The 24,038-nt window shown below is 43.9% G+C and overlaps 1 protein-coding gene across 4 annotated transcripts in view; it reads left to right on the top strand.

The window, feature by feature from the left end:
* ZC3H11A (zinc finger CCCH-type containing 11A) overlaps window positions 1-24,038 on the top strand; it is a 137,284-nt gene that overhangs the window by 36,222 nt on the left and 77,024 nt on the right. For all 4 annotated transcript variants that reach the window (XM_044288271.1, XM_044288270.1, XM_044288269.1 and 1 more), the window contains exons 5-10: window positions 3,656-3,775; window positions 6,034-6,157; window positions 6,246-6,437; window positions 6,560-6,676; window positions 13,906-13,983; window positions 17,929-18,021. In XM_044288271.1, the coding sequence (XP_044144206.1) occupies window positions 3,656-3,775; window positions 6,034-6,157; window positions 6,246-6,437; window positions 6,560-6,676; window positions 13,906-13,983; window positions 17,929-18,021 (724 nt within the window). The remainder of the gene's footprint in view (window positions 1-3,655; window positions 3,776-6,033; window positions 6,158-6,245; window positions 6,438-6,559; window positions 6,677-13,905; window positions 13,984-17,928; window positions 18,022-24,038) is intronic.

Below are 24,038 nucleotides of genomic sequence, written 5' to 3'. Positions count from 1 at the left end.
GATGTCACGACTTTTATCAACTGGCCTGGGTGGAGCTAAGCTCCATTCAAGTGAACAGAGCTTAGCCGTGCCCAGGCCAGCCGATACTAGTCGTCACGTCACTGGGTCTGCGGTAAACGGTGAGAAGGCCGTGGCGCTCCTGGACTTCCCAACCAGCGCCGTAGTACTACGGCATGCTGATCGGGTGGGTGCAGGAGCTGCGGCCATCCGATCAGCTGCAGGGGATCGGCTGTTCGCGTTAAACAGACCCCTGCTGTATGCGCCTGCATCGGTGAAAACACAGATGCTGGCATGTTAACCATCACTATGCCGCGGTCAGCGCTGACCACGGGGTGTGTGGAGGGAGTGAGCTCCCTCCCCTTTCCCATGGGGTCCCCGTGCCGCTTTGACAGGGACGTGATGGCAGGGAAGGCAGCCCCATGCCTTTCGCAGGCATCAGGGCTGCCTTCCGTGTAAGCCTGTGAGATCCAGCCCCCTGGATCTCACAGGCTGGAAGTGTAATACACTTACAGCCAAATGCGTTACTATACAGAAGTGTTGTAATGCATTGTACAGGAGATCAGACCACCAAAAGTTGTAAAACTAATAGTTTTGCATAATAAAATTAAAAAAAAAAACACAAAGTGTAATACCAAGCGATCAAAATGGTACCAATCAAACTATCATCTCATCTCGCAAAAAATAAGACCCTACGTAAGACAATCGCCCCAAAAAATAAATATGACAACATAAACGAGATTTAATTATTTTCAAAAAATGCATTTACTGTGTAAAACTTAACAGAAATAATAGACCTATTTTGGGATCACCGCATCCTTAACAACCTGCTCTATATAAATATCACATGAAATGCCCTCTTAGGTGAATGCTGTAAGAAATAAATAAAATTAAAAAAAATGCCAAAACAGCCATTTTTGTTACCTTGTAATACCGAGAGACCAAAAAAAGTCCTCATCCCGCAAAAAAAAGAGCCTCCACATAAGACAATCCCTTACATTTAAAACCAATGGCACCTGTAAACCAATCCATCAAAATTCAGCGCTGTAAAAGCCATATGGCGCTCTTTCCGTTCTGAGCCCTGCCATGTGCCCCCACAGCAGTTTATCACCACATATGGGGTGTTGCCATATTCAGGCAAATATTTGGTAACAAATTTTGGGTGCTTTTTCTCCTGTTACCCCTTGTGAAAATGAGAAATTTGCGGCAAAAGCAACATTATTTTCACAGCCAAGTGTTTTCCATTTCCGTAAAACGCTTAGGGGGTCAAAGTGCTCAGTACCCCCCTTGATATATTCTTTGAAGGGTGTAGTTTCCAAAATGGGGTCACTTTTTGAGGGTTTCCACTGTAGGGGTGGGGTACGTCAGTCTCTTCAAATACAAAATGGTGCCCAAAAACCATTCTAGCTAGGGGTGCACCGAAATTTCGGCGGCCGAAAATATCGGCCGAGAATGCACCTAATCTGTTTCTGCCGATATTTTTACATATCGGCCGGAAATAGCGAGGAGGGACTGGGAGGAGGAGCTGGGGGCCGGTGCGTTCACTGTGCTCCGGCCCCCAGCTCCAGTAGTTATAAAATGTTGTACAATTAATAAGCATTCTATTCATTTGGCCCCCTCTGCAGTATTACATTCAATACAGCCACATCCTACTCACAGGGCTGTGCTGGCCGGCCGGGCAGACGAACGGCAGCGTCACGACTGACGTCACATGCCTGCGCCGCCTCCTTCATTCAGAAAGTAGGCCGGGCACATGACGTCAGTTGTCACGCTGCCGCTCCTCTGCCCGGCCGGCCAGCATTAAGATGACAGCCCTGTGAGTATGATGTGGCTGTATTGAATGTAATACTGCAGAGGGGGGCCTCATGAATAGAATGCTTATTAATTGTACAACATTTTATAACTACTGGAGCTGGGGGCCGGAGCACAGTGAACGCTCCGGCCCCCAGCTCCTCCTCCCAGTCCCTCCCCGCTATTTTCTATTAATCTATTAATTGTACAATGGGGGCTGTGGATGGCACTGTTATGGGGGGGGGGGGGGGGTCTGTGGATGGCACTGTTATGGGGTGGGGGTCTGTGGATGGCACTGTTATGGGGTGGGTGGGGGTCTGTGGATGGCACTGTTATGAGGTGGGCGGGTCTGTGGATGGCACGGTTATGAGGTGGGCGGGTCTGTGGATGGCACTGTTATGGGGTGGGTGGGGGTCTGTGGATAGCACTGTTATGGGGTGGGTGGGGGTCTGTGGATGGCACTGTTATGAGGTGGGGGGGTCTGTGGATGGCACTGTTATGAGGTGGGGGGGTCTGTGGATGGCACTGTTATGGGGTGGGGGGTCTTTTAAAAGTATTTGGGCAAAAAGGCAGTTTCGGTTTCGGTCAAGGGGTATCCTGAATTTTCGGTTTCGGACCAGAATTTTCATTTCGGTGCACCCCTAATTCTAGCAAAATCTGCCTCCACAATCCATATGGTGCTCCTTTCCTTCTGACAACTGCCATGTGCCCATAGAGCAGTTTACCACCACATATGGGGTATTTCTGTAAACTGCAGAATCGGAGTAATGTATATTAAGATTTCGTTTGCTGTTGACCCTGGCTGTGTTGCAAGAAACAATTGATTAACATGAAAAATCTGCATATAAAATAATTTTTAAATTTCACCTCAATTTTCCTTCAAACGGAACCTGTCATTAACTTTATGCTGACCTCACTGTGGGCAGCATAAAATAGTGAAAGAAATGCTGATTTCAGCAGTGTCATTTGTGAGCTAAAAGTGGTTGCTGAGAACCAACATCATAATCATTGCAGCACAGGCCTTGAAGAGTCAAATCTTCCTGAGAAGAGTCAGTTATTCATCATCTCCTGCTCTCCCACCCATCTGCTGATGATTGTCAGTTCTCTCCTAGACAGAAAACTCGTTAGGAGACTGTCTATCATCAGCAGGTAAGCATGGATGGCATGACTCTTCTCAGGTGGCCGTGACTCTTTTTTTCCAGGCCCAGTTTGCAATAATTGTGATATTGGTTCTTGGCAACTACTTACTTTTAACTTTTATAAATGACCACTGAAATCAACTCTACTTTATTCTGCTGTTAGTATGGGCAGCATAAAGTTGATGACAGGTTCCATTTTAATTCTTGTGGAACACCTAACAAAGTTTGTAACATCAGTTTTGAATTTGAGGGGTGTAGCTTCTGAAATGGGGGTCATTTATGGGTGGTTTCCATTATGTAAGCCCCTCAAAATCACTTTAACTGAATTGATGCTTAAATTTGGAAATTTGGTTAAAAATGTGATAAATTTTTTATTTTTTTTTTGAACATTAGAAGGCTTAGAAGTTTAGAAACATTCACTAAATGATGCCAACATAATGCAGACATATGGGGAATGATGGCATTTTTGGTAAATTTGGGATTTTGCAGCACAGCCGCTTTACAGTGTACAGCGTTGTGCTTGGTAAGCTGCAAGAAGGCAGTGACGCATGCAGGAGCACCAGTGCCTCCTCAAACAGCTGATTGGCGGCGGGGGTGTCCCAGGTGTCGAGAGGATAGATCATCAGTAAAAAGATCCTGGAACACCCTTAAGTATAGAAATTTCATTTTTGGCCATAACATTAAGCAAGTGTATGTATGTGTTGCTATGAATTATTTCCTTTCCACAGGGGGACAGCTGTGCTTTCCGGCACTGTGAGGCTGCCTTAGGAAATGAAACTGTTTGCAGTCTGTGGCAGGAAGGTCGTTGTTTCCGCCAAATATGCAAGTTTCGCCACATGGAAATTGATGTGAGTGCTCAAAATTGATAAATAATGGCCCAATGTGGATCATTTTTGGGTTGTTTAAAATATTTCTGTACTGTGTTTATCTGGTGAATGTGACTGTCCTAAGTAATAAGATGGATAACTTCATTTCCGCAACTTTTTACTGCATCGTGGACAGAATCTGATGATGACTAGCAATTTAGAAATGTTAATTGGAACTCCTTAACCTCTCCAGGACCGCCTAACGCACGGATGTGAAATTGATATATATATTTTTTTTCTTACAAAGTCTCATTCCACTAACTTGTGTCAAAAAATAAAATCTCACATGAACTCGCCATATCCCTCACGGAATCCAAATGCGTAAATTTTTTTTGACATTTATATTCCAGACTTCTTCTCATGCTTTAGGGCCCCTAAAATGCCAGGGCAGTATAAATACCCCACATGTGACCCCATTTCGGAAAGATGACACCCCAATGTATTCTGTGAGTGGCATATTGAGTCTTAAATTTTGAGATTTAAATTTTTGTCCCAATTTAGCGGAAAGGGAGACTTTGTGAGGAAAAAAATAAATAAATAAAAAATCAATTTCCGCTAACTTGTGCCAAACAAAAAAAAAAATTTCTATGAACTCGCCATGCCCCTCATTGAATACCTTGGGGTGTCTTCTTTCCAAAATGGGGTCACATGTGGGCTATTTATACTGCCCTGGCTTTTTAGGGGCCCTAAAGCGTGAGAAGAAGTCTGGGATCCAAATGTCTAAAAATGCCCTCCTAAAAGGAATTTGGGCCCCTTTGCGCATCTAGGCTGCAAAAAAGTGTCACACATGTGGTATCGCCGTACTCAGGAGAAGTTGGGAAATGTGTTTTGGGGTGTCATTTTACATATACCCATACTGGGTGAGCTAAATATCTTGGTCAAATGCCAACTTTGTATAAAATAATGGGAAAAAATGTCTTTTGCCAAGATATTTCTCACCCACCATGGGTATATGTAAAAATACACCCCAAAACATATTGCCCTACTTCTCCTGAGTACGGCGATACCACATGTGTGACACTTTTTTGCCGTCTAGGTGGGCAAAAGGGCCCACATTCCAAAGAGCACCTTTCGGATTTCACCGGCCAATTTTTTGGCAGATTTTGATTGCAAAACTATAACTACCCCACAAGTGACCCCATTTTGGAAAGAAGGTATTTCATGATGGGCATAGTGAGTTCATGGAAGCTTTTATTTTTTGTCACAAGTTATTGGAATATGAGACTTTGTAAGAAAAAAAAAAATCATCATTTTCCGCTAACTTGTGACAAAAAATAAAAAGTTCTATGAACTCACTATGCCCATCAGCGAATACCTTAGGGTGTCTACTTTCCGAAATGGGGTTATTTGTGGGGTTTTTCTACTGTCTGGGCATTGTAGAACCTCAGGAAACATGACAGGTGCTCAGAAAGTCAGAGCTGCTTCAAAAAGCGGAAATTCACATTTTTGTACCATAGTTTGTAAACGCTGTAACTTTTACCCAAACCAATTTATATTTTTTTTTACCCAAACTTTTTTTTTTATCAAAGACATGTAGAATACATTTAGAGAAAAATTTATATATAGATGTTTTGTTTCTTTTTTTTTTGAAATTTTTTACAAACTAAGTGAAAAATTTATTTATTTTTTTTGCAAAAATTTCATTAAATTTCGATTAATAACAAAAAAAGTAAAAATGTCAGCAGCAATGAAATACCACCAAATAAAAGCTCTATTAGTATATAGTGTATATAAAGTAGTGTAGTGCAGAATTGTAAAAAGTGGTCTGGTCATTAAGGGTGTTTAAGCTAGGGGGGCTGAAGTGGTTAAAGGGCATCTCTCTGCAATTTGTAGATGATAAAGTTCTTTTGAAGCTGCCACCAGGAGGAGATTTTATTACTTTTCAGCTTCTTTTACTGGAGTATTATAAGTGCGCATACAGCATGTGTTTTCTAGTGACATCCCCAGGCATATCGTAGTGATATATCAAAACTGGTGCAACGGAACAACGGCTTAGTTGTCCAGAGCAACCAGTCAGATTAATCCTTTCTTTTGCCAAAGGAGCTCTGAAAAATGACAGGTGGAATCTGATTGGTTGCTGTGGGCCACTAAGCCAGTTTTCCTTTGCACCAGTTTGATAAATCTCTCCCCCCCCCCCCCCCCCCTCTAGAATTTGATGGAATGCTATGTGCACCATGTATTTTTGTAAGTGTAGATTATTCTCACCATGGTTATATTTATCTGTAATATGGTCTTTGCAGAAAAAGCGCAGTGAAATTGCCTGCTACTGGGAAAACCAGATTTCTGGGTGTCAGAAGGCAAACTGTGCTTTTCATCACACAAAGGGAAGATTTGTAGATGGAGCATACTTTCCTCCAAGTAAGGGTGAGTGTTTTCCTAGAAATTCAGCAGCTATTTCATGGTAAATTTATTTTCATCTACCACCTGATGCAATATAAATATTCTTCTATAGCAGTGGCAAAGCCTGAACCATCTGATCCAGATGTGCAGACCTCTGTACGGTTGGCAGCTCCAGCTAAGCTTTCTGGGGCCCCTACGCCGCAGATACGTGGGGTAAAAAAAATGGAGGCCACGGAGAATGTTCCAAGCCCTACACATCCACCTGTGGTGATTAATGCAGCAGATGATGATGAAGATGATGATGGTGAGTTTGACTTGAAAAACCTATTGTGCAAATTTGCTGTTAAACATTTTTTTTTTTTTTTTTTTTTTTGCATTTGGTAGGTATCGCTTTTGTCTGCGTTCTGACTTTTCATTGTGTTTAAGATCAATTTTCAGAAGAAGGTGAGGAGATAAAGAGTTCTGCCCAACATTGTTTAGCACCAGGAAATCAACAAGGAACTACTGTAGTATCTACTAGAAAATCACTGACGCCTAGAAAAGGTAACTGTGATTTCTATACTAACTGTGTATTCTTATTTTACAGTACAAATATATCATGAACACTTTGCTAAAGAATCCACTCCCTTACGATCCTCAGCTGTGGCATGTGACCAGCAATCAGACTTTTGAAAAAACACTGTGGGCCAGATATATCATTAGGCAAAGTCACTTTTGTTGAGTGGAAAAGTCGCAAAAAAGTCCCAAAGGCTAAAACTGCGCACAAATTTGTGACTTTTTTTTCTGCTCTGCACTATGCTCGCCAGTTTTCTGAACGTGGGCGTGTTTTCGTATGTAAATGAATCTCTAGACAGATTTACTATTGGGACTTTTTTAAAAAGTCGCAACTTCACTCCAGTGAGGACCATGCTTATCTTATGAGACTTTTTAATAGAACATGCGACTTTTTCATAAAAACGTGCGACTTTTGTAAAGCTGCTTACTGACGGATAAACTGCTACCGTCAAACCACATTTATTACAGTCTTAAAGGGGCGATCATAAATCTGACTTGGCTAAAACTGACTTTAGCCATATGTGAAAGTGGAGTGAGCTGTCAGAGTAATGATAAATCTGGCCCTGTGTCTTGTGTCGACTGGAAGCCTGTTTCTCTGTGTATCCCTATGGGATCCTCAATGTTGGTCTCAGGAATGAATAAAGAAGTAACCGACTCCTGTCCTGTGTCAGTTGGAGATCAGGTTGCTGGTCACATGAGGGAGGTTATAACTCAAAATGCAGTCAAGATTGGCTTAATTACAAACACTACAATCCTGCACCTTTCTAATGGGTCAGAGAATAACATTTTGTTGAGTGCTTCTTCAACTCCTTACTGACCACCCATATGTGTTTTTATGGCGATCATTAACCGCTACAGGACCTCCTGAACATGCCGGCGCGTCCTCTCGCGAGATTTCGGTCAAAGCCGGCCCGCGCATGCACATCGCGGGCCGGCAAAAGTTAGAGTTGTATTTCGTCACCGGCCTGCCAGCCAATGATCGTGGCTGGCAGGCTGGCGATTTAAAAAAAATATCAAATCAGAAGCCAGTTAACACTTTATATTTCTAAATATATGGTGTTAAATGGCTTCTCTGCTCCTCTGCTGGTCCTTTTGGTCAGTTGGTCTCAGCAGAGGAGCAGGCCTCACAGTGAGTAGCCACCAAACACTACACTTAGCCCCAGATCACCCCCCAGCACCCCAATTAACCCCTTGATCACCCCTGTCAATCACCTAGTGAAAGGGGAAAAAAGTGATCAGTGTAAACTGTCACATTTTTTTTCACTGGTATTGACTGATAGTTTAGGCCCCTTGGTTAGGTAGTTTAGCGATCGTTTAGCGCCCAGCCCACCGCACCGCAGTCACTGATTCGCTGATTAGCGTATAGCTAATCAGCATTTGTACTCTTATAGTATCTGTAAGTGATCAGAACTGATCACAGTCAGATCTATAATAGTAGTAGTGTCACCTTAGCTCACCCTCCACCCAAAACGCAGTGTTTGACCGATCAGGCTTGATCGGTTGCCCACACGTGCGTTCACCCACACCCGCCCCGCCGCAGTGACAACATTTTTTTTTTTTCTTTATCACTGCACAATCACTTTACAAGTGCTGCGGCGATAAAAATAAATAAATCCGTTTTGATATTTTTTATCAATCGCAGCGGCCTCCGGTACTTCGCTAGCCTCCCATTTGTAATACAGGCTTGCTTTTTTTGCTTGGGTAGTCTCGGGAATACCCCCTAAATTTTGATGACCAAATGGCAAACAAGGAGTATTCTTCTGAAGAGGCCTACAGGCTTCTGACCCAGTCGGATGAGGAATGGGAACCCTCATCTGACGAATCTAGCGGGTCAGAATATGAACCTGTAGAAAGCAGTGGCAGTCTGACCCAAAGTTCGGACGAGGATGTTGAGGTCCCTGATGGCACCAGGCGTACCTGGCCCCGTGTTGCTAGACCACAGGTTGCGCAGGATCCGCTTCAAGGGCAGCAGAGTGGGGCTGGCGCTGTCGGATTACGTGGTGAGGCATACACCAGCAGCGCAGCCCATCCTGGACCTAGTACCAGCACTGCCATACAACATGGTGAAGTGGCGAGCACCAGAAGGGCAGTTGAAGCTGGTACGGTGGCACGTGCAATAGTTACCCCGTCGCAGCCACCGCACAGACAGGCCCGTAGACCCCCCTAGAGTCCTTGAGGTGCTGGCAAACCCGGATTGGCAGTCCCCAACTTCAGCCACACCATTAGTTCCCCCTTTCACCGCCCAGTCTGGAGTTCGGGTTGAGACAGCTCAGATCGGTTCGGCCCTGGGATTTTTTTTAGCTGTTCTTGACTGCGGAGCTCTTGGACTTAGTTGTGGCTGAAACAAATCGGTATGCCACTCAATTTATATCCGCCAACCCGGGAAGCTATTATGTCCAGTCTTTCTGGTGGAAACCCGTCCAAGTTTCCGAATTTAAAAATTTTCTGGGTCTTCTCCTCAACATGGGTCTAACCAAAAAGCATGAATTGCGGTCATATTAGTCCACGAACCCAATTCATCACATGCCCATGTTCTCTGCTGCCATGTCCAGGACACTATTTGAGACCATCCTGCGTTTCCTGCACTTTAGTGATAACTGCACCTCCCGTCCCAGAGGCCACCCAGCTTTTGACCGGCTCCACAAAATTCGGCTCCTCATAGACCACTTCAACCAGAAATTTGCAGATTTGTATACCCCTGAGCAAAACATGTGCGTAGACGAGTCCCTTATACATTTTACCGGGCGCCTTGGCTTCAAACAATCCCAGGCAAGCGCACCCGGTATGGGGTCAAATTGTATAAGCTCTGTGAAAGGGCCACAGGCTATACCCACAAATTTCGGATCTATGAGGGTAAAGATCAGGCCCTGGAGCCGGTCGGTTTGCCCTGACTACCTGGGGAGCAGTGGGAAGACAGTCTGGGACTTGGTGTCACCCTTATTTGGCAAGGGGTACCTTCTTTATGTGGACAATGTCTACGCAAGTGTGGCCCTCTTCAGGCATTTGTTTCTAAAACAGATTTGCTGCTGTGGCACCGCGCGACCTAGTCTTCGGGGCTCACCCCCCCCCCCCCCCCCCCCAACGGCTCGTTACCACCCGTCTTGCAAGGGGGTAAAGAGCTGCTTTGTGTAACCAAGAACTGCTCGCGGTGAAATGGAGAGACAAGCGTGACGTTTACATGCTCTCCTCCATTCACACAGATACGACAATCCAAATTGAACAAGCAACCAGTGTCATTGAAAAGCCCCTCTGTGTCCACGACTATAATTCGCTCATGGGAGGGGTGGACTTCAATGACCAGATGTTGGCTCCTCATCTCCTTTCCCGCAGAACCAGACGCTGGTATAAGAAGGTGTCTGTATATTTAATTCAATTGGCTATGTACATTAGTTTTGTTCTCTACAGTAAGGCTGGGAGAAAAGGATCCTTCCTCAAATTTCAGGAAGAGATCATCGAGAACCTCATGTATCCAGGAGGTTCCGTGGCCCCATCCACCAGTGTAGTGAGCCGTCTACACGAGCGACATTTCCTCAGTGTCGTTGCTGGTACCTCAAACCGACCGCCACCCCGAAAAAGATGTTGTGTCTGTAGCAGGAGTAGAATAAGGCGTGACGCCTGCTATTTCTGTCCTGACTGCCCTGACCACCCTGCCCTATGCTTAGGGGAGTGTTTCCGGAAGTAGCACACACAGGTACACTTAGCATAGGGATTGCATCTCACAGGACAGGCACACAGGGCTATTAGGGCCCATTCACACACAGCTGCTGCAAACCTCTCCTTTCACCTGGGGCATAATGTACTTCGCCACATCTTTGGGCGCTTTGCACATTGTCCCATGGGGAAGGAGAGGTTTGTCCTATAAAGGTAAGAAAAAAAAATCCCCAGTAAGCAAAAAAAGTTAACATTCAGTTCAAAAAGTTAAATAAAGTTTATATGTTATTATAAAGTTAATAAAATTTATTACGTTGCGGCCTGTTTTTTTTTTTTTTTTTTTTTTTTTGTTTTTTAACCTTCTAGGTGGACTAGCTGCAACACTGATGTGCATTCTGACAGAAGCATTGCGCTGCTGTCAGATTACACAAAAGTCGGTTTATGCGGCGCTGCAAGACGAGATTTCTCCTCTGCAGTAAAAGATACGTTTGCCGAGGCATATGAGCTGGGGCGGCGGTGTTCATATGCTGTGGCAAACACTTTGTATATAATAAAATAAAAATCCCGGCAATGATTTATTCATCCACATGGAGAAATCGGGTTTGCCAGGGCATACGAGCTAAGTGGGTATGGATGTTGGGCGGAGCTCCTTATGTCCTGGCAGACGCCTTTCCCATCCTTTTTTTTTTTTTTTTTTTTTTTTTTTTTTTTGGCAGAGATTTTTTTTTTTCATCCACATTGATCGATGCGAAGGAAGAACTGTGCCGTTCATTTTTTATTTTTTTTCTATCAGCCCAGAGGCTGAACGGAAAAAAAAAATCTCATTACCTGTATGCTCAATATAAGGAGAATAGCAGAAACTCCTAATGCTGGCCATACATGTAATGATTGCGGAGACCCACAAATGACACCATTTTGGAAAGAAGACACCCCAAGGTATTCGCTGAGGGGCATATTGAGTCCATGAAAGATTGAAATTTTTGTCCCAAGTTAGCGGAAAGTGAGACTTTGTGAGAAAAAAAACAAAACAAAAAAAAACAATTTCCGCTAACTTGTGCCCCAAAAAATAAATTTCTTTGAACTCGCCATGCACCTTATTGAATACCTTGGTGTCTTCTTTCCAAAATGGGGTCACATGTGGGATATTTATACTGCCCTGGCTTTTTAGGGGCCCTAAAGCGTGAGAAGAAGTCTGGGATCCAAATGTCTAAAAATGCCCTCCTAAAAGGAATTTGGGCCCCTTTGCGCATCTAGGCTGCAAAAAAGTGTCACACCTGTGGTATCACCGTACTCAGGAGAAGTTGGGGAATGTGTTTTGGGGTGTCATTTTACATATACCCATGCTGGGTGAGATAAATATCTTGGGAAAAACAAAATGGGAAAAGTTGCCAAGATATTTCTCTCACCCAGCATGGGTATATGTAAAATGACACCCCAAAACACATTCCCCAACTTCTCCTGAGTACGGTGATACCACAGGTGTGACACTTTTTTGCAGCCTAGATGCGCAAAGGGGCCCAAAAAGGGGGGAGATTCAGGAATTCAATTTATTTTCATTTTCTGTTTAGTTCGTGGGCTTTCCAGGATGGGAGGGATCCCTTTTGGGGTGGGTCGTGGAGCTAATTTTTTATTTATTTATTTTTTCCAGACATTGGAACTAATTTTACCTTTTCTGTGTTTTTTTTTTTTTTTTTGGCCTGCTTTGCATTTAGTTTCTACAAAAAACTAGGGGGTCAAAACTCATTGCACCCATAAATACGTTAAGGGGCCTAGTTTTAAAAATGGGTTCACTTTTGGGGGGTTCTATTATTCTGACACTTATAAGCCTCTGCAAACTTGGCTTGTTGCAGGAAAAAATATGTACTTACATTTTTTTACAATTTATGTCTCCTAAATAAAAGAGAAAAAAGTAAAAAAAAATGTTTGAGTGCAGCCAAAATAAAGTAAATGTGTAAATATATTTCTGATAAAAAAAATATTGAATAGTATTTATGTATATGAAATTTTCACTTTTTTCAAATAAATATACGCATATTTTATCGGTAGAATTTTACCACCTAAGTAAAGTACAATATGTGATGAGAAAACAATGTCAGAATTACTTTGATGTGCAAAACCGTTACAAAGTTATTCTAATCTAAAATGACACATGTCAGATTTCCAAAATTTGGCTTGGTCACTAAGACTTTGATATCGTGTGTCCTAAAGATAGGCCATCAGATCAGTGGTGGTCCAACTTCCACCAATTAGATGATTCACTTGAATGACTGAGCAGCAATGAGCTGTAGTACTGCCAGTACAGAATGGAACACAGAGGACTCTTCAATTAGCTAATTAGTGGGGGAGGAGTATGACCCCCACTTTTATCTGAACTAAGGATAGGCCATCAATAGTAATGTTCCGGGAAATCCTTTTAATGCTGTTTATACACATTTTTAAAATCAAAGAATGTTAATACTTAATTGAAAGAGGTCAAGCAATAGAGCATGGATGTCAAACTACAACTCCCATCATTCCCTGATAGCTGTAGTATGCCCAGGCATGATGGGAGTTGTAGTTTTGCAACAGCTGGAGGGCCACTAGTTTGACATCCCTGCAATAGAGTGTTTGGATGTAATGCAAGTTCTGTATTGAAGGTGTGTCCTAAGAGGACATGTGAATGGACAAGACCTTATAGGGAAAGGCGTTTTCTGGAAGCAAACTACATCTTTATGCTCTTTATTATGATCACAAGAGGAAAAAGTGCAGGTCAGGGTAGAGTTTAGTCTGTCAATTCTGTTGTTCACTAGGGTGATGAGCAATGTCTGATGTACTAAAAGCTACCCCTCCTCCTTCTGTTGAAATAGGGGAGACTGGGAACCGCAGTGTTAGGGCTCATGCACACGAACATATTTTCTTTTCGTTCCTTTTTTGCGGACCGTATGTGGAACCATTCACTTCACTGGAGCTGTAGAAAATACAGAAGTTACTCCATGTGCATTCCGTTTGACCGCATGGCCGTTTCACCAAAAAGTAGTGCGTGTCCTATTATTGTCCGCAAATCACGGTCCGAGGCCCCATTCAAGTAAATGGGTCCACAAAAAAAATACGGAACACATCCATATGTTATCCGTATTTTGCAGATCCGTACTGTAGAAATGCTATGCCCAGCCCATATTGCTCATGTGTTTGGTGATAAGTTTCTGTAGACGATCTGCCAAAAAAAATAAATCAAATACGGAAACCATACGGATATGTTTTGTGCAATAACGCAACGGAAGAAGACTTAAATCGAAGGGAAAAAATCTGATGCGGAACTGCAAAACAACAACTGTCATGTACATGAGCCCTTAGTATGCTGATCGTCAGGCTGGATAGCTGTTGAATGTGCATGGGCAGATTTAATCCGATTTTTATGTTTTTCCACCAAACAATGTATGAAGTGGTTGGTTTTGAGGGTCAATATGTGTCAGGAAACGTTATGTATCCCACTTTAGAGATCTGGCTTTCTCCCCATGCCTGGGAAGTACTATGGCTCCTCTGTTATTTTAAAGGGATCCTTGAATTTTTAATTTTCTATTTTGCAGATGTTGACTTAAACTATGGTATTAAAACCCTAAAAGAAATTAAGTCTGAAAAACAGAAGAATCAAGGAGTAGCCAATGGTAAGTTGTTTAAATCGGATTCTGAGGTCTGTGGAACATGAAGTAGCCTTAGATAGTTTATTTAAAGGAGTCTGTCACCAAAATTTGACAATATAAACTGCTTATGTGGCGCTCTAGCACAACTACACAAGATTCCAATGGTACCTTTGTTGTATTCTTCTGACTTTCACCAGCTGAAAAAACTTGCTAATGCCCAGGGGCGGGCTTCTTGTTGTAGGTGCGCAGGCTGCTCTGGCTTCTTTTATTACCTCTCCTCAGCCTCTTGCTGGTCCCGCCCTACAAGGCTGTTTCATCATCCCAAATACGCACTACGATACCTATTGTGGGGAGCGGCATCACTTCATGTTCTGCGCATGCGCCGACGGACCGGAAGCAAGCAGGGAGACTGGAGGCAAGCCGAGCAAGAGAAAGGTAAGTATATCCACATTGCAGTGTGCATTCCCCGGGCCGGAGGTGAACTGCGCACGCGCCGGATCTCGGACGGTACTTGGGATGATGAAACAGCCTTATTGGGCGGGACCAGCAAGAGGCGGGGAGGGGTAATATGAAAAGAAGGCAGAGCAGCCTGGGCACCTAGAACAAGAACCCCGCCCCTGGGCACTTGCGAGCCCTCATTTGCATATAGATAATAATGATGTTTTTTTCAGCTGGTGAAAGTCAGAAGAATACAACAAAGGTACCATTGGAATCTTGTGTAGTTGTGCTAGAGTGCCACATAAGCAGTTTATATTTGTCAAATTTTGGTGACAGGCTCCCTTTAAGAAAAAGTCTGACTGAAAAAGCGCTTATGACATATTTTATTTTTTATTTTATTTTCTTTCCTTAAATAAACTCTCTAAGACTGCTTTCCAAAACGGTTGTTACTGATAATACAACCATCTTCATCCGTTATGAATGGCTCCAGTTGTATTATCTTAACATTGCCAAGACTGCTCCTTGGTGAACTCCATTGAAAGTCAATGGAGGAAGCATCCGTTTTCTATAGTGTCATATTGTGTCAGAGAAAGAGGATCAGTCTCCATTGAATTGCATTGTGGGTCATGACTGATCGGTCTTTCTCCGCATCCCATGAACGGAATGTATTTTAGAGCATTCCCTTCTGTTCAGTTACGTTTTTTCCCCATTGACAATGAATGGGGACAAAACAGTAGCGGTTTTTTTTCCGGTATTGAGACCCTATGACTGATCTTAATACCGGGAAATATTAATGCTATTGTGAAAGTAGCCTTAGACTGTATGTGAACCAAGCCTGAACAAGGTGAGATATTTAGAAAGCTTGTAATAAATATTCAACTTTGGATTTGGAGTGACCTCATAGTTAATGCATTTATTTGAAGGGATTATCCAGGAATGTAATATTTATGACCTATCCTCAGGATAGGTTATGAATATCAGAGGGACAGTGGTCCGACCCATGACACTACCACCCCAACCCCCAGATCCACTGTTTTGAAGAGGCCACTGCTGGAGCTCCAATGAACACTGCAGTCTCTTCATAGCTGATCAAGCACAGCACTGTAGATTGTATAGCGGCTTTGCTTGGTATTGCAGATCAGCCCCATTCATTTGACTGGGACTGAGCTGCACCTAGGCCACGTGACTTATCAACCTATCATCACTGGCCTAGGGGGAAGCCTAAGCACTCAGAGCATAGGTCATCAGTATATAATTCCAGATAACCGCTTTAAAGGAAGTTGTGTATATAAAGTCTGGGGTGACACTGTGATAAAGTGATTGCAGGATTACTGCAAAACGACCTTAGTGCTTGTCTGTCTATTGCACAACTTATTTGTAAAGGGTACAATCGCCTTTGGGATCAATTTCTTATTTAATTTCTTGTAGTATAAGCTAGAAATCATCGCCCCTGGGACCTTTCAGGCAAATCCTCCAGCCGCCACCCTAGCGTGGCCAGACCTGCAGAAAGAACTATACTTACCTGATCCCCATCACTAGGTTCTGGCTCCTTCCTGCCATAGCTGGTTTGGCAATGACTGCAGCGCTGTTCTGTCTCCCCTGCATTGTGTGACCCAGTGATATAATGTATGGGGGACATGTCACAGCTGCAGTGACCACATGACCAGTGTCAAACCAGATGTTGACGTGAGGAAACCTGAGAACTGTTGCAGTGCCAGGGGGATGAATGAGCTGAAACTCAGTGGATGGGATCAGGTAAGTATGATTCCTCCTGAGGTCATCAATATTAGATAAGTGTTACCCCGGCACCTACACAATTCAGCTGTTGTCATTTCCCAAGCAAATGGGAGCTGAGCTGTAGTACTTTTATTTTTATTTAGGGTGTTGACAGCTGTTGCAAACAGCCGATTGGTGAGGCCCCGTGAGAATAGATAACCAGAATCAAGAAACCTGAGAACCCCTTTAATGACCAGGCCTGAAAGAGCCTTATTTTGAGACTAGATCGTCAGTCTGATTGGTGGGGGTCCGGCACCCTTGCCACCCAGCTGTTAGAGAAGACTGCTTTCTCGTAGCTTAGCCTAGGCCATGTGATGTAACCTTCATTGGTCACAGGCGCAGTTCATCTCCTTTGAAGTAAACAGGGCTGAGCTGCAATACCAAGCACAGTCACTGTACAGTGTATGGCGCTGTGCTTGGTGAGCTGAGTGAAGCCTACTGCACTACTGTGAGTGCCGCTGCCCTCTCAAACGGCTTATCAGCGGGGGTTCCTGATTTCCTGATGTCTGATCTCAACTGATCAGTAAAAAAGTTTTGGAAAAACCCCTTTTTAATGAGTTTTTCTGAAGTTTTATTTTATTATCTTATGATCAGGAACTGCACAGCTCTGCCCGTGTTATGTATCCTAATTTTTTTTTTTTTGTGTGTGATTTTTGTATAAAGAAAAAGAAGCCGGCAACCCCCATAGAACTGCCTATTCTTGGCCGCAATTGTGGCCAAGAATAGGACATGTACCCTTTTTTTTTTTTTTTTTTTTTTTTTTTTCGGGAGCTGCGGACCGGAAGATCGGGGCTGTGCTTCGAAAATGCGTATGCGGACAGCACACTGTGTGCTCTCCACATCTCTTCCGGCCCCATAGAGAATAAATGCGGAACTGCTTCGGACCCATTCTACGGACGTGTGAATGGACCCTTAGGATCAATACTGCAGCGCCCCCAGAAGAGATAAGGTATTTTTTTTAATGTTGCCCTGTTTGGTTTCAACAGCTTGCACATTCTGATTGATGCTATTGATCTCAATTCCATCAGGCACGCTCAGTGACAGCTCAGTCTTTGGCCCCTCCTGTGTTCTCCTGAGTACTAGTCTAAGGCTACTTTCACACTAGTGAGATCCGTCATAGGGGCTCAATACCGGGGGGGGGGGGGGGGGGGAAGCTTCAGTTTTGTCCCCATTTATTGTCAATGGGGACAAAACTGAACTGAATACAATGCTCCAAAATGCATTCTGTTCCGTTTAGTTGCGTTCCCAGACCGGAGAGCAAACCACATGCTGCGGGTTTGCTTTCCTTCCTGGGATGCGGAGCAAGACGGATCAGTCATGACCCTCAATGCAAGTCAATGGGGAAGGATCAGTTTTCTCTGACACTATATAGAAAACTGATCCGTCCCCTATTGACTTTCAATGGAGTTCATAACGAATTAATCATGGCAATGTCAAAGATAATACAGCTGGATCTGTTCATAACGGATGCAGATGGTTGTAATATCAGTAACTGAAGCGTTTTTGCTGAACCCTGCCGGATCCAGTAAAAACGCTAGTGTGAAAGTTGACCAAGTTGAATTATAATCAAATCAAAGCTGATCAACTCTTGAGGACTGCATTTCAATTGCTCCTATTACATTGCTGAGTGAAGTACATGTTTGCTCTTATTTTACACCCTTTACAGTAAATTGTTTAAAAATCTTTGTCATTGTTTTCAGATATAGCAACCTTTCCAGAATACTGAAGCTGTGTATCGCTTTTTTTTTTTTTTAGATCCTCTAGCTTCCCCAGAGATTTTAGTTTCATCTTTCAACCAAATCGACAGCAGCATTTCAGTTCTGCGAACTGTCAAGTTCACCAACAAAGGTAGCCAAATGTTATGGTGTGGTGTCGTCATTCTAATTAAAATGACATTAAAGGCATTGTCCAAGTATTTACATATTTTTAAAATGACATGGAGCCTAAAAATACTTGTCCGGTGTCCTTGTTTAGCGGGTTCGCAATTTGCTGAGCGCAAAACACTTGCGGACATGTGAATGGACCCTAACACTACTTCACAGCAGTGATGTACTTAACGTTCAAGCCTCTATGCCAGCTGTCTCAGCGGTCATGTGACCCATCTACTTCCTGGTCCCATTTTCCAAAGGAACTATCCAAAATGAAAGTGGAATGTGATTGGTTGCTATGGGCAACTAAGCCAGTTCTACTTCACACCAGTTTGATAAATGACCCCCATACTTTATAAGCCTGAAAGACATATTGCAATCAATTTCAGCCTTTTTATCCTGCAAGTTGATCCAGAGGAAGGCGCAACATAAAAAAAAAGTATGAGGTGGAAGCCAATTTTCCTCACTTTAGGGGAGAAAACAAAATTCCTTCCCGACTCCAATCAGGCAATCAGAATAACTCCCTGGATCAACGATCCCTCTCTAGTAGCTATAGCCTGTAATATTATTACGCTCCAGAAATACATCCAGGCCCCTTTTGAATTCATTTATTGTACTCACCTATCACCACCTCCTCAGGCAGAGAGTTCCATAGTCTCACTGCTCTTACCGTAAAGAATCCTCTTCTATGTTTGTGTACAAACCTTCTTTCCTCCAGACGCAGAGGATATCCCCTCGTCACAGTCACCGTCCTGGGAATGAATAGATGATGGGATAGATCTCTGTACTGACCCCTGATATATTTATACATAGTTATTAGATCTCCCCTCAGTCGTCTTTTTTCTAAAGTGAATAACCCTAATGTTGATAATCTTTCAGGGTACTGTAGTTGCCCCATTCCAGTTATTACTTTAGTTGCCCTCTTCTGGACCCTCTCCAGCTCTGCTATGTCTGCCTTGTTTACAGGAGCCCAGAACTGTACACAGTACTGTGGTCTGACTAGTGATTTGTAAAGTGGTAGGACTATGTTCTCATCACGGGCATCTATGCCCCTTTTGATGCAACCCATAATCTTATTGGCCTTGGCAGCAGCTGCCTGTCACTGGTTTCTACAGCTTAGTTTGCTGTCCACTAAAATTCTTAGGTCATTTTCCATGTCAGTTTGACCCAGTGTTTTACCATTAGTATGTACGGATGACTCGCATTATTCCTTCCCCCCATGTGCTTGTCAGTATCTGCCACTCATCTGCCCAAGCCTCCAATCTATCCAGATCCATTTGTCTCCTTCTGTGTTAATTACTTTGCACAGTTTTATGTCCTCTGCAAAAATAGATATTTCTCGCCCATATTCATTGGGGGACACAGGAACCGTGGGTATAGCTATGTCCTCTAGGAGGCGTTGACACTAGTAAAAACTGTTAGCTCCTCCCCTGGCAACTATACCCCCTCCAGCCTGTAGAGAGAACTTCAATTTTTTTCTAGTGTCCATAGGAGGCCAGATCTCCCTGATGTTCCTGAAGATTTTTTTTATTTTAGTTTATTTTCCTTCTTTCAGGTGAGAAACGGTGGTCGCCTCGCCTCACTGTTCTTGTGGGGGAGGAGCCAGCGTGGTAGACCAACGCTAGCATGCCCCCCCCCTGCCAGCAGAAGGGTCACCCATCCAAGTCCCTATTCCAGCGTCCTGCCACTACGGTGCCAGTAGCTGAGGAGGTGACCCTGCTGGACCAGAGGAAGGGTGAAGATGGCAGCAGGAGAAGAGAACAGGATGAAGAGAGGTTGAGTACATGGGACTAGGTAAGTATTAACCCTCTTCTCCCTCCCTCCCTCGTTCATTATCTAGCAGGGCCAGCCTATACTCAGGGGGTTCAGATCCTGTTCTGTTCTGTAGAGTCATTTCCCCCTTTACAAGGCAGTTCAAGACCCGCTCTACCAATGTTGTTGCGGCTAGTTGCAATGAACACCCTTCCGTCCTCCCTGAATCAGGACTCCATATGCCGCACATAGGGGGTTAATGGCTCTGGGCCAAGCGCACTGCTGTGGACTGGGCGCTCGTACAGTCATGCAGAGGGGAGCGGAGGAGGTTCCCGCTCCCTGACACCTACCGCCATGATCCACCACTTTTGGGAGAGGACGCCGGCGCGCCGCTCTGGAGGGGGTTAACATGTGCGGCGCGGGCAACGGCGCAGGACAGAACGTACAACCAGGGAGTGAAGATCCAGGAGCAGGAAGGGGCGGAGCTTAGGGAAGAGGAGGCAAGTTTAAAAGGGAAGGAGCCCAGAGCAGCACACAGCTTCTGCCTGGCGTTTGTGGGCAGTCTCTAAGGATAAAGCCAGTATCCAGCCAGTCTCCCCTGTGATCTTTGCTGGGGTCTTCCAGATCCAGGGCTAGAGGGATATTTCCAGCATGGAGAGTTCTGGAGAAAACCCTAAGGACCCAGTCACCCCTGCACCTATGGTAGGAATGGGTATGGGCCTGAAGAAATGTAAGTGATCTACATTTATCTTCTTTTTCTGGAGATTGTGATTTTTTTTTTTTTTTGTTTGTTTAAATTTCCAGGGTGTAACTGAGAAACCCAGAAAAGCTACCACTAAGATAAGTCATAAGGAATGTGGTATATGTAAGGCTAAACTAGATGCTTCATACACTAAGCCCCTATGTAAAGGGTGTATTGAGAGTTCCATAGTGGTAGAATCCCTTAGTATGGTCAAATGTATGAAGAGAAGAGTTAAGTCTTATGTCAAGTAAAGAACGTAGGCGAAAGAGCGCAAAAGATAGGTCAGAATTTCCAATTGAAAAAGATGCGCTATCTAGTTCAGAGGAAGAATTTGAAAGCGGTGAAAGGGAGTTGGTTACATCCTCTTCAGATGAGGAATTCAGTGGTAGGCCCTTTTTTCCTGTTCGGGAGGTAGATCAATTAATCAAGGCAGTCTGGGAAACTATGAATCTGGAGAATGCAAAAGAGGTTCTCTTGATTCAGGATATCTTGTTTGGGGGCCTGCAGACTAAGAAACGAAGAGCCTTTTTTATCCACAAGAATGTAGGGGCCATGATGAATAGAGTGGAAGCATCCGGATAAAAAGCTTTATCCCATCAGTAATCAAAAGGAAATATCCGTTTGAGGAAGGTGAATGTTCCCTATGGGATAGGGCTCCCAAAATTGATTTGCCCATAGCTAAAGTGTCTCGAAGGTCATCCCTACCCTTTGAAGATTTGGGCAATCTTAAAGGGAACCTGTCACCAGGATTTTGTGTATAAGGCTGAGGACATGGGCTGCTAGATGGCCGCTAGCACATCCGCAATACCCAGTCCCCATAGCTCTGTGTGCTTTTATTGTGTAAAAAAACTGATTTGATACATATGCAAATCAACCTGACATGAGTCCTGTATGTGAGATGAGTCAGGGACAGGACTCATCTCATGTGAATTTGCATATGTATCAAATTGTTTATTTTACACAATAAAAGCACACAGAGCTATAGGGACTGGGTATTGCGGATGGGCTAGCGGCCATCTAGCAGCCCATGTCCTCAGTCTTATACACAAAATCCTGGTGACAGGTTCCCTTTAAGGATCCGATGGACAGGAAGCGGACACCTTTTTTAAAGAGAACATGGGAATCCATAGGTGCATCCTTTAAGCCTAATATAGCTTCCACCTGTACGGCTAGGGCACAAATATTGTGGATTAAACAGTTGGAGGCGCAGATCCGGGATAAGACTCCTAGAGATAAATTATTATAATCAGTCAAGTCTATTGGAAAAGCCGCTGATTTTTTTTTTTTTATTTTTTTGGGCAGACTCCTCTGCAGATGCAGTTAGGTTGTCCGCTAGGGCTTCATCCATGGCTAATTCTGCTCGTAGGGCTATTTGGCTCAAGAATTGGTCAGGGGATGTGGCTTCAAAAAATTGTTTGTGGTATCCCTTGTGAGGGGAAATATTTGTTTGGGTCTTCCTTGGACGACATATTATAGAAGGCAGGGGATAAAAAGAAGGGGTTCCCTTCTTTTCAGTCATCCTTTCGTAAGCAGGACCGGTTTTCCCAGAGAGGCAGAGGAAATAGGAATAGGAGTCCAGCAAATTTAACTGACAGATGTAAATTCTCTAGGTCCAAAGGGCTCCTGTTCAAAAATCAATCCAGGGACCCCCCTAAGAAAGACAGCTCCCAATGACGCTAGGGTGGGAGGAAGATTACAATCTTTTCTCCCAGCCTGGTCCAGAATTAGAAGAAGGATTCAAGCTAGAGTTCAAAAAGTTCCCTCTGTAACGATTCAAAATTACACGAGTAGATCATTCAGATCAGACAGCCTTAGAAAAGGAGGTCTCAAAACTCATTCAAAAAGGCGCACTCATTCAGTGTCCGGAAGAGGAAAGGCGCACAGGATATTATTCTACTGTTTTTAGTAAGAAAACCAAGTGGAGAATACAGGACTATCCTAAACTTGAAGTCTCTAAACAAGTACCTGTTATACCAACGGTTCAAAATGGATCTATAAAGACGGTAATTCAGCTTCTTTACAAGGACTCTTTTATGGCAGTGTTAGACATCAAAGATGCCTACTATCACCTTCCGAATTTTCCAGGGCACCAGAAGTATCTCAGAGTGGCCTTAAGGTTCCAGGGGGAGCTGAAACACTTTCAATTCCAGGTATTACCTTTTCGGAATTTCGATGGCGCCAAGGATTTTTACGAAGTTGGTCTCGGAGATGGCAACCCATATCAGGGAAAAAGAGATCCTGTTTGTCCCCATACTTGGCTGACTTTCTGATTGTCGTACTGTCTTACCAGAGATGCTTATTCCAGGTCCAACAGGTGGTAGAAATCTTGACAACCCTGGGCTGGATCCTGAACAGAGAAAAGTCGAGACTGATTCCAGAAAAGAAACAACAGTTCCTGGGAATCTTACTGGATTCAGTGTCTTGGAGATCCTTCCTAACCTCAGAAAAAATTCAGGAAAAAAAAAAAAAGGTCAGTGGTTCACACCGTGATAAACAATCCGTGTGTGTCCATAAGGAAGGGGATGTCACTGCAGTCCCTGGCGGTTCAGAATTTTTTTTCCCTAGTGGAGGGGGTAGCTTTGCCCCTCTCGGCCCTTCATATCAGAGGTGTGGACAATTGGAAGGCCGATTTTCTAACCCATCGATCTCTGGATCAGAGGGAATGGTCTCTAAACCCTTCTGTTTTCAGCAAGATTGTCAGGTTATGGGAGATGCCTCAAGTAGATCTTTTTGCCATCAGGGAGAACAGGAAGGTAAAAAGATTCTACTCCCTGTCTCCCAGGGATCGACTAGAGGCGATAGACGCTTTGGTTCAGCCTTGGAGTCAGCGTCTATTATATGCCTTCCCTCCACTTCAGCTCATACCGAGAGTTCTCAAGAAGGTCAGGGAAGACAAAGCCAGAATCATCATGATTGCTCCCTTCTGCCACGTCGAGCGTGGTTCTATTGGCTGAGGGTGATGTCAGTAGCAGATCCTTGGGTCCTTCCGGCGATCCCAGATCTTCTTTTTCGAGGTCCTATTGTCCACCCCCCTGTGAAAAGGCTCCATTTGACGGCGTGGCTTTTGAACTGAGCCTTTTACTAGATAGAGGTCTTTCTGAATCGGTGGTTGCTACCATGCTGTTAAGTAGGAAGCCGGTGACTACTAATATCTATGCTAGAACTTAGATTACCTTTTTTAAGTTTCTAGGAGTCCCTCCTTGCACATCCTACCCTCTTCAGTTAAGTTAAAATCTTGGATTTTCTTCAAAGAGGTGTGGAGAAAGGCCTAGCGCTAAGTACTATCAAGGTCCAGGTGGCCGCTCTCGGTGTTCTATATGACTTGCAGGTTGGCGTGTCACCCTTGGATTATAAGGTTTTGTAAATCAATATCTAGGAGTCTCCCTGCCAGGAATTTTAAAACTCCTTCTTGGGATCTTAATCTGGTGTTAAGGGCCTTGGCTAAACCTCCCTTTAGTCCTGTAGACTCTCTGCCAATTAAGTTCCTGACCTTGAAATGTATT

This window comes from Bufo gargarizans, chromosome 3 (genome assembly GCF_014858855.1).
Source record: "Bufo gargarizans isolate SCDJY-AF-19 chromosome 3, ASM1485885v1, whole genome shotgun sequence".
In the NCBI taxonomy this organism is placed as follows: Eukaryota; Metazoa; Chordata; class Amphibia; order Anura; family Bufonidae; genus Bufo; species Bufo gargarizans.
Note: the sequence above shows the minus strand (reverse complement) of the source record. Positions and strands in the feature narration are given on the sequence as shown.